Source organism: Jaculus jaculus, chromosome 4, assembly GCF_020740685.1.
Source record: "Jaculus jaculus isolate mJacJac1 chromosome 4, mJacJac1.mat.Y.cur, whole genome shotgun sequence".
Taxonomy (NCBI): Eukaryota; Metazoa; Chordata; class Mammalia; order Rodentia; family Dipodidae; genus Jaculus; species Jaculus jaculus.
Window position 1 is genome coordinate 169553663 of NC_059105.1, and position 11249 is coordinate 169564911.

Sequence of the window (11249 nt, forward strand, 5' to 3'; positions counted from 1 at the left end):
TGAATTTACCCAAGATGCCAACATACCTAACAAGCATCTCAAAGACCAGACAACAGGGTGGGTGGGACAGGAGGAAAGGGTAACATTCGGGATGAGAGACATAAAACTGGACCCAAAAGCAATGGTACCATAAAATTCTTCATCCTAAAAGACAGAGTAAATGGTTAAACATTCACCAGGCCCTTAGAGGGAACACCTGAACCACAAGGCCCTGGAGAGGGTATGATGAAGACTGACCTTAATCTTCTCCTGTTTCTGTTTCTCTCTCTCTCTCTCTCTCTCTCCCTCCCTCCCTCCCTCTTCCCTCTCTATATATTTTATATCACTTATCTTTTTCTTCCTTCTCTTCTTGGGCACTGACCTATAACTCCCAGTACCAGCATGTGGCTATCATCTACAATTAGCTCTTGATCAGAGAGACCTACAAGTTTTCCCAAAAGAAGACAGATTTCTGACAGAGTACTTCATGACCCACCAAAGGTTAGTGGTAAGATCCTGCTGCCAAAGACACCATACACTGTTGGTACAGAACATGGAATGACCTGGCTGAAATCTGGAAGAGAGTCAGTCCCCAGACAGTTAGCTCATCTAGTGCCAGGAGGTGCTACAAGAGCAACTGGGGGAAAATGACCAACATCTGCCCAAGCAACTCGTGGTCTAAGCATCTCAGCATCAAACAATCTGACATGGTGCTCACACAAGTGCAATAGTGGCACACAGCCATGGTGGGTAACCAACTGCTCTTGATTTGGAAGCTACACAGAGACATTGCTTCCTACCCATAACTGATGGTTAGCCCCACAATGCACAACCCATATTCCCCAAAGAGGAGGGTCCCTGTGGAGGGAGGAGGGCAGGGAGGAGGCTAATGATGGCACCAACTTGACTCTACACTGGGTACAAAACTAATTTTTTAAAAAAGCAAATAAGTATGAAAAAGGTCATAATTGAAGAAGTTACACTACTTAATCCAAAGACTTATAAAGTTTACAATAAACAAGAAAGAATAGACATTGGTATAAAATTAAACTAATGCAGCCAGGTGTGGTGATACACACCTTTAATCCCAGCACTTGGGAGGCAGAGGCGAGAACAGAAATAGATATAGAAGGTACAAAGGCAAGAAATGATCATCATTTTAACAAATAGTTCTAGAATAAGTCACTATGATCCATATATATCACATATGTAAATTAATTCAAAGTACACTATAGACCTAAGCATGCAAACTAAAACCTAAACTTTACAGAAAAACATAGAAGAAAACTTTTATGATCCTGGATTAAGCATAGCCAGATCCAAAACCAAAATCATGATCCCCTAAAGAGAAGCTATACCTATGAAAATCTCTCTTAACTGTGCTTGTCTCCTTTAACCTATGCAGCTTTCACTCTCCATTTTATAGAAGGCAGTGAAAACCAGGGACAACCCAAATCTATCAATGTGATCAGAAAAGATAGCTGACTCCATATTATGAGATGAGCCACCTTTCAAACATCAGCCAGGGCCCAGGTGAAACCACAGAGGAATTGGCAAGATAAACAAGAGTGCTGTTCTCACAGCAAGCATGACAATCTGCACCAGGGTGATGGTGATAGACACTGAGGAGACTCAAAATGTATCAAAGCAGATCCAGAAGTTGCTGAGAGTTTATCACTGAAGTAGACTTAGAACACACTCACCAAGGCTCAGGGAAACATTGTGTAAGAGAGGGCAAAAAGATTGTAAGAGCCATAAGGTAGGAAAACATATCCAGAGGCATTGCTCTCTCTCTCTTTCTCACACACACACACACACTCATACACACAATGACTAACTGGTGGTGTCACAACTCATAACTGATAACCCCATGAATTATAGTTAGGTATAGCCAGACAATAATATATGTACCATAAATATGCCATAATGAAGAGTATAAATCAGTTTGTCCAATAATATTTTTGAAGTGCTTTAAATATTTCCTCTTATATAAGCTCTTCTCTGCAATTATATTAATATATTTGAAGCAAGCCCTTTTCTCAATTTTATCTAAATTATCAGAAATTCTTACATGAAGCACAAGTGATGATTCTTTGTGTGATTACCATTAAGGAACACAAGGGTTTGGCTGTTTGCTTACCTCGGATTTTAAAATACTTCACATGGCTTGCCACAGCCTCTGTAACACTGTCATTTGGGCAAACTTTTACTCCATTTGGGAAGAGAATAGATCGCCGCCTTCTAAACACCCACTGTCCTTCAGCCTCTCTAGAATCCACAAGCTGTTTAACCCCGGTCGGTGGAGAAGGAGCTGTAGAGTCTTCAATTGAGAGAGAAGAAACTGCACTCCTGGATTCTGGAGTCTCTTCTAAAGAAAATAAGGATTGTAACTATAGAGTGAAAACAGAGTTCAGGCTTCTGGTGAGGAAAGTAGATGCACAAAAAGGTAATGGAGACAATCTGGTCTTTGCACCATGTTTGGACCTTGAAGACAAGGCTCAGAGTACAGTCATGCATATCAAAGGAAAGAGGAATTTAATCTTAACCAGCTAATTCCTAGCCCTTGAATTCAGGATTGCCTTTGAAATGGAATATACATCTAATTTCAACACAAGAAGTAAAAGGAAGTAAGGTTTGAACCAGAAATAATTAATGAAGAGGGGATTTCAAATTGCAGAATATATTTTAAAAAGTTAATGAAGCAATGTCAAAGATTAATACAGTCATATTTCTATAATTTCTAATAACAGTCAATCAAATACTATTTTAAGAGATATAATACAAATAAATAGAAACCTAAAATAAACATCAATTTTCAATTACCTGTTAGTGATGAAAAGCTTCTTTCTAGCAAGAAAAAGATCAAAATACCAAGAGAAGTCTTCCCCAAAACAGGAAACATAATCATTTGGGCCCAAACCAAACAGAAATGAGGAGAGGGCAAGATCTTTAAGTGAACATCAAAGCCTTGAAATTTCCAATAACAAATTGTCACAGAAAAGGCCTAACAGCTAAAAATTTATGTTTGAGAACAGACAACCACTCCAAAATCATTGTAAATTGGTGTAAGTAAAAAGTGTCCTCTCAAAATAGATCACACTTCTTAACTAATCAGCATGCTATAAAAGCAGAAGAGATAAGCTAATTAGAACAGATGGGGAGAGGCAGTTTTCTTCTAATCTAGCTAGCTAAGCTCTTTACTAACACTCTCCTTGTCTTTAACAGGCAGCTCTTGTACAAGTAACTATGTTCACATATAATTCAGGTTTTTTTCCTCCAAATTCTCTGAGTTTGTTGGCCAAATATGATAGATTCATATGCTATCTGTATTTTCCTAGGCCTGAAAGTATATAAGCCTAAAATGTTTATTTCCCTCCTTGACAGAAAAACCTGAAAGTTTTTTATTGAAGCCACTTATTTTGTCTTCATCCTTATATATTAAAAACTGTGTTAGCAGAGACGTTGCCTCTTCCCCATAACTGAGGGCTACCCCCACAATGCACGAGCCACATCCCCATGCAGGTAACTGGCATCCCCAATGAGGAGGGTTCCTGGAGAGGGGGAGGACAGGAACGAGGGTAAGGATGGTACCCACATGTGCTGTTTACACACTGAATATGTCTATAACTAATAAAGAAAAAAACTGGTATAAAAATATGTTAAGCATAGTAAAGCAAACTCATGGTAGAGCTACTATGAGAATTAAATAAACAAACTCATTTAATCCACACAAGATGCCTGACACATATTAATATAAATGATTGGTATAAAGATAACCTTGTAGCCTAATTTGCTATCAATTGAGAGACCCGTGCCTTGAAGGACAATGGCGACACAGGAAGTGAAAGAATTCTCCAAGACAGAACAATGCAGACCTGGAGAGTTTATTATATATATGTAGTACAGCCACAGTGGACAAGACAACAGAAAGAAACTGTCTACTAAGAGACACTCCAAGGGTCTGCTTTTATGGGGCTTAGGCAGGGGCTCTACTGGCATCTGGCAAAAATATTAACAAATTTATAAAATTATTTGATAAGCTTTACCATATCAGTTAGAAAAAGGAAAATGCTTTAACTAAATTCATTTATATTTATTTACTTGAGAGAGAGAAAGAGAAGCGGGGGGGAGAAAATGGGCATGTCAGGGCCTCCAGCCACTGAAAACCAACTTCAGACACATGCAATACCTTGTGCATGTGGCTTTACACGTGTACTTGGGAACTGAACTCAGGTCCTTAGGCTTTGTAGGCAACTGCCTTAGCTACTGAGTAATCTCTCCAGCCCCAACAAAATTCTTAGTGAATATTTCTTGTTGACAACACAGGAGATGTCTTACATAACAAATACTAGTCAAAAACTATTATTTTCAGTGGTCTAGTTCAAAAAGCTGAAGACTTCTGAGAATCACTGCAGTATGCAAACATTTCTGTATTTTAACTGATAAAATCTTAACTGAAATACTGTCTTTACCACTTGACATTTAATTGAGCTCTTTAACACACTAAGAAATTATACATAATACTCTCTACTTATGTCATGCATTTAATGAAAGAGCTAAGGAACATGAAATATTGTTGAGACTAACACAGTGTGTACTAGTCATATTACAATATAATAAGACCTTTTTTTTTTTTTTTTTGGTTTTTCAAGGTAGGGTCTCACTCTAGCCCAGGCTGACCTGGAATTCACTATGTCATCTGAACTCACAGCGATCTTCCTACCTCTGCCTCCCAAGTGCTGAGATTAACGGCATGCACCACCACACCAGCCCAAAATATAATTCGTAAAATTTCAGAAAACTACACAATAGTATAAAAAAATCAGCTGGGTCCATTAGTTTCTAAATAGGTTCATTATTCTATAAATTCATTTTAACTTAATATTTCATGTAATTTGTAACTTTTAACTGTAACATTCAAAACTCAAACTACAACTAGAAAAAGTAGGTAGAGGTAATACTGAAAAAGGTAACATTTCAGCTGGGGCCTTGGTGGCCTAGTTAGCATTTCAGTGGGCAAAACTGGTGGTAGTTGCCAGACAGACGTGGTGGCGCACACTTTTAATTCCAGCACTCAGGAGGCACAGGTAGGAGGATCACTGTGAGTTCAAGGCCACCTTGAGACTACAGAGGGAATTCCAGGTCAGCCTAGGCTAGAGTGAGACCTTACCTGGAAAAAAACAAACAAACAAACAAAAAAGGTGGTAGTTAGTAGGACTGACTGACCAGAAAGAACTGTGTTCAGGATCAATAAAGTTAGAAAAGCCAGTTCATAAATTTAATTAGTGTAAACAATATTTAAAACATAGGAACATATGTTAAACATGTAGTGCATGCATATGTACAGAATATATTGTAGATGGTTAATTGTTGTAGGTTACATAAAACCTTGAAAGTCTTAACAACTTGTACAAACTTTATTACTGACAAAATATGTTCTCTAATGTTTAATTTCTTAAATAATATTTCTTGAGTTTTCAGGAATCTGGCTAATGTGGGTCCTGGGGAATGGAGCCTCAAAGTAGGGTCCTTAGGCTTCACAGGCAAGTGCTTAACGGCTAAGCCATCTCTCCAGCCCCAGATCACTTATTGAATGCTTTACTGCTAATATACTTAATCCAGTTTCAGTATTTGAAGGTCTTATAACATACAAGGGAAACAGGTATGCAAATAACGTATCAAAATTATTAGATAAGTAGATTAAAATTTTTATGAGGGAACAGGAGAGTGAATTATTCTGTGTAATTAATCATTCTATAAACATGTGAAGGGTGAATGTTGAGTCCAATTTTGAAAAAATAAAGTTCACTACAAGAAGTGACAGGTTGTTTTAGGAAAGAATAACTATGTGCAATATGGCTCAGAAGTGAAGACGCACTTTCAGAACATGAATGGGTAAACATTTTGTCTAGCAAAATAGTCTAGGTATTATTATCCAAAATGCTTGAGACTAGAAGTGTTACAAGTTACAAATTATATTCAAATACTAAGTTTAGATGAATATATAGAATGATGAACCTAGTTAGAAACAATTCTAACCACGCAGAATGAGATACAGTTGTAGATTTAAAGGAAGTTTCATAAACATGGAATAACAGTGCATAACCTGCTTGCATGTCTAGCTTGTAGAAGAACACATCACACTGCTTTTATCATGATAATTTCAAATGAAGTACGTAACCATATGGAGCCTTTTGAGGATTGGTTTCTGCAGTTTCTAAAAGGCATATACAGAAGAGACCATCTGGGTGGACACAGTCCATAGCAGCAGCCTTATATACAACTATGTCATTTTTTTTTGAAGCAGGGTCCCACTCTAGCTTAGGGTGACCTGGTAGTCTCACTGTGGCCTTGAATTCTAATTGATCCTCCTGCCTCTGCCTCCTGAGTGCTGGGATTAAAGGCACGTGCCACCACACCCAGCTACAACTATGTCTTTTAACGGTATGTTTTGAAAAATTCCATAAGAATCAGCTTAGTTGTAAGCAACTACAGAGAGAAGTCCAGCATGATAACCAATTCACTTTGACTAAAAGGCAAAGTACAATGGGAAGATGAGGATGGGAAACAGATGGGAAGTAGATTAGTATGGGCTCTATAAACAAGATCTTAAAAAAGATCATTTTATCTTCCTGATATGAAAGCTAATTTTAAGAGGTATTTAACTTATTCAAGTCCTTCTTATTTGATTGTATATGACTATTTTTTTTTTTAATTGAGCTGGGGAGGAGATAGTTTAGGTGGTATAGTGTTTGCCTTACAAGCATGAGCAACTGAGTTAATGCCTGGTACCCACATAAAAATGTTGGCCATGGTAGCAGATAATTGTAACCTAAGGACTCTGGAGGCAAAGATAGAGGATCCCTGGAGCTTGCTGGCCAGTCACCCTAGACTAGTTTGTGAGCTCCAGTCTAGTAATGGGCTACATACACATGCATGCATGCACACAGGTATTTTAAAAATGGCTTCCTTTTTTTCCAATTCTAAGAGTTTTAATTTTGAACTAGTGTCACCTTCTCTACAAACGTTCTTTCTCCATCTCGCTACCACCTTTCATTAACACCCCACCCCAACACACAAACATATTCCTTAAACTGTAGTCCCTCATATACCAAAATACCATATACTCCATTATTCTTGCCAGAAAATATTAAAATTACTCATATTCATAAGTGTCTCAAAAATGAATATTTGCCACTAGACAACAAGAGTAGACTTGCACACCAAAGTTTCTCAAATAACTTTGCACATCCACTTTAACCTAAGCTGCTCTCACTCTTGGTTAGAGAATCTGTTTTATTTTACAGAAGGTAGGAAATATGGGGGAGAACGAAGATCCATTGATAAGAAAAAAAGACAGCTGACTGTCCACCACAAGATGTGTCACCTAAATTACATTTGCCAGGGCCCAGAAGAAATTGTAGAGGAAGTGGAAACATGACTACTGCTCTTACTGCTGGCTTGACAACCAACTCTAGGATGATGGTGACAGACACAGTGATCAATCAAAAGCTATCAAAGCAGAAATTCAGAGGCTATAGAGAGCTCAACACTAAATCAGACTGCCAACAGAAGAGCCAGAAAAACTTTAAGAGCCACAGAGTGGGTAGGAGTACCCTGAGGCATGCCCCCCACTACTTCACAAGAACTGATTGAGGCCTCACAATGAATACCAATAATTCCACTGAGGGCCCCCAGCATACAAGTAGCAGGGGAAAGATAAGAGTATAACCCATTATAATATATAGCCCCACAATGACTGAATGCTGGTCTCACAACTCATAACCCACAGCCCCAGGGGAAATATCAGAAATCCCATCTGAGGAGGACCTTCAATGTAACAGAGGCAAGGAGATGGGAAATGGTGGTAACAACATGTGATGTATCCATACAAAGTTTCTACTTAATAAAATATTGGATATTTTTTTAAAAGCATTGGTAATTAAAGAAAACAAGAAGGATTGGTTGGAAAAAATAAAGGGTTCACTGGAAAGGGGATGAAAGAAGGGGGAACAAAAGAAGGTAATGGGAGGGGATTTTGATTAATATACATTATGTACATGCACAAAAACCATCAATAAAAAGTCTTCAAGGGGCTGGAGAAATGGCTTAGCAGTTAAGCGCTTGCCTGTGAAGCCTAAGGACCCCGGTTCGAGGCTCGGTTCCCCAGGTCCCACGTTAGCCAGATGCACAAGGGGGCGCACGCGTCTGGAGTTCGTTTGCAGAGGCTGGAAGCCCTGGCGCGCCCGTTTTCTCTCTCCCTCTATCTGCCTTTCTCTCTGTGTCTGTCGCTCTCAAATAAATAAATAAAAAATGAACAAAAAAAAAAAAAAAAAAGTCTTCAAAGTGTTTTTAAAAGCACAAAAAATGAGTGTTTGCTTTAAAAAAAATGAAGTTTATTTTTTGTGTCTTGCAAAATATTGTCTAATAGTAGATTTGGGTTATGTGTCGCTTATCTGAAATGCTTAAAACCAGAAGTGTTTCAAATTCTGGGACTGCCAGTAATTGATAAGTATACCTTGAAGATAGGATCCAAGTCTAAGCATAAAATTCATGTATGTTTCATCCATCCACATCCTGCATTCAGGACTGAGGTGATTCCATTCAATAGTGAACCTATGTTTTGATCATAACACATTACATGAAGTCAAATATGGAACTCTTGAACTATTATTTTGGTACTCAAAACATTTCTGACTTTGAAGTTTGGATTTTCTAAGCATTTTCTTTATCTGATTAGGTTGCTACCTTAACTAAAATATTGTCTCTGAACCAAAACGACATTCAACTTAGCCATGTATTTGTTAAACTAGGAAGAAAAATTGAATCCATGAGCCTGTCCGGCTGATGGAACAGAGCAGCAGAAGCAGAAACAAAGTGAGAGGATTTTCCACTCACATCAACCTCCTCACAAAGGCAAGAAACCTGAAAGGGAAGACAGCAGAGACCAGTCCAGCAGCTGTTGAAGATGAATGCAAACAGGACAAGCTAAGCAGCTCCCGTAGGACTCTAAGCACCCTACAAAGTCTCCCATGCCTCAAACATCAGGGCCATGAACCTCCAGAGAACTCATGCATCCCCGGCCACCCAGCATGGAAAGGGATCAAGGTGAGCACTCAACACTGCTGAGATTGGAAGCCATCCCAAAAGTCAACAGGGTCTACTTATACAAAGCCAGTACATAAGCCTGTACTGGAAGTGCTTATCTCTCTTTCCATGTTGGAAAAGGTTATGTATTACATTTGAATAATATATTCTTGGTTGGCTTTATTCTTCTCAAATAAGTGCATTTTGCTGTTGACTATTGTTGCTTTTGATGTTTTCTGATTGGGGGGGGGGAGCTATGTATTTCTGCTATTGTTATTGGGGGTAGGGACTGACTGGCCCCAGGCTGACTTGGAACCCATTTCAGACTAGAAATATTAACTTCCTAATTGACAGGATTAAGGTTGTGGGGCAACACACACCATTAGGGACTTTGGCTTTACTAGATTATGTTTAGTTTAATCTCCATGCTTATATAAATACTCTATACTGGTTTTGATTGTCTGTATTGCCAGTTGAATTTTAAAATTTTCCAGTAATGTGCTTCACTCAGTCTACTACAATACTTGAATAGCAGGCAAACTCAACACCTAGGGTCACTTTTGCTGTTTTGCTTATAGTAGAAGAGCTATACCTGGTACTTTAAACTCCTAAACTGAAGATAGATAAAGTCATATTTATATAAAGTCATATTTACATGGCTAAGAACACTGCAGATAATTAGAAAACCCAATCATCAAATTAACTCAAGATGAAAAATATCTACATTATAATACAAGAAACACAAAAAATCAAGACAATAAAATCCCACCAATTATAAATCCATCAGAAATGACCTCCAGTGAGACTGCTTTAGATGAAATGCCTGACAAAGATTTTAAAAAAGAAATGATTATATTTATGTTCAAAGGAATCAAAGAAGAAAACCAACTCCTGAAGGAATCCCAAGAGAATACAAGAAACCAACTTAATGAAATAAGTAACTCAAGCCAAAACATGAGTAAGGAAATAGAAATAATGAAAAAATATCAATCAGAAATACTGAAAATGAAAACAGAGTAAGTCAAATAGAAAACTCTGTAGAAAATCTCACCAGTAGAATGGATGAAGGAGAGGACAGAATATCTAAACTGGAAGACCAGCTGGCAGATCTAATACAGGCCACCAAAGAGAAAGACAAACTAATAGGAAGGCAGAAATGGGAATTTCAAGACATTCAGGACACTATGAAGAGATCAAACATAAGAATTCAGGGCATAGTAGAAGGAGAAGAAATTCACTCCAAAGGCATAACAGGTATTTTCAACAAAATCATAGAAGAAAACATCCCAAGTAGGAAAACTGATGCCAATACAGAAACAAGAAGGCTTTAGAATGCCAAACAGACAAAATCAAGAAATAACTTCTCACTATCATATTATAATTAAACTACAAAACACACAAACCAAAGAAAATATATTGAAAGCAGTTAGAGAAAAAAATCAAGTCACATACAAAGTCAAGCTCATTAGGATAACAGCAGATTACTCAACACAAACTTTAAAAGCCACAAGGGCTTGGAATGATGTATTCCAAGTTCTGAAAGATAACAACTGTCAACAAAGATTACTTTATCCTGCAAACCTATCCATCCAAATTGATGAAGAAATAAGGACATTCTACAACAAAAGCAGGCTAAAGAAATATTTGAAGACAAAATCAGCTCTACAGCAAATACTTGGAAGGATCCTCCATGCTGAAGAGAAAGAAAAGCACACATATAAGGAAAACACAAACCATACTCAAATACTAGTTAATACAAGACAGAAAAGGTAAAACTGGAAGAACTACAAAACAAGGAAAATGGAAAAATAAATTCACACCTTTAAATAATAACTCAATAATAAATCAGTGGCCTCAATGCCCCAACCAAAAGACACAGATTTTCAGATTGGGTTAAAAAGGAGGATCCTTCAATTTGTTGCCTCCAAGAAAGTCACCTTTCCAAAAAGATGGATACTAACTTAGGGTGAAAAGTTGGAAAATAGTGTTTAAAGCAAATGGGCCTAGTAAACAAGCAGGGGTTGCTATCCTAATATCTGACAGTGTAGACTTCAAACCAACATTAGTTAGGAAAGATAATGAAAGTCACTTTATATTGATTAAAGGAGCACTCCAACAGGAGGACCTTATAATCCTAAACATATATGCACCTTACATGGGCACTCTGGATTTCATCAAACTAA

At 37.7% G+C, this 11249-nt stretch overlaps 1 protein-coding gene across 1 annotated transcript in view; it reads right to left on the bottom strand.

The window, feature by feature from the left end:
• Impg2 (interphotoreceptor matrix proteoglycan 2) overlaps nt 1-7018 on the bottom strand; it is a 74190-nt gene extending 67172 nt beyond the window's left edge. Inside the window, exons 1-2 of the mRNA XM_045148419.1 lie at nt 7006-7018; nt 2120-2347 (exon numbers count right to left, since the gene is read on the bottom strand). Coding sequence (XP_045004354.1) covers nt 2120-2347; nt 7006-7018 — 241 coding nt within the window. The remainder of the gene's footprint in view (nt 1-2119; nt 2348-7005) is intronic.
• Between the last annotated feature and the right edge of the window lie 4231 nt (nt 7019-11249).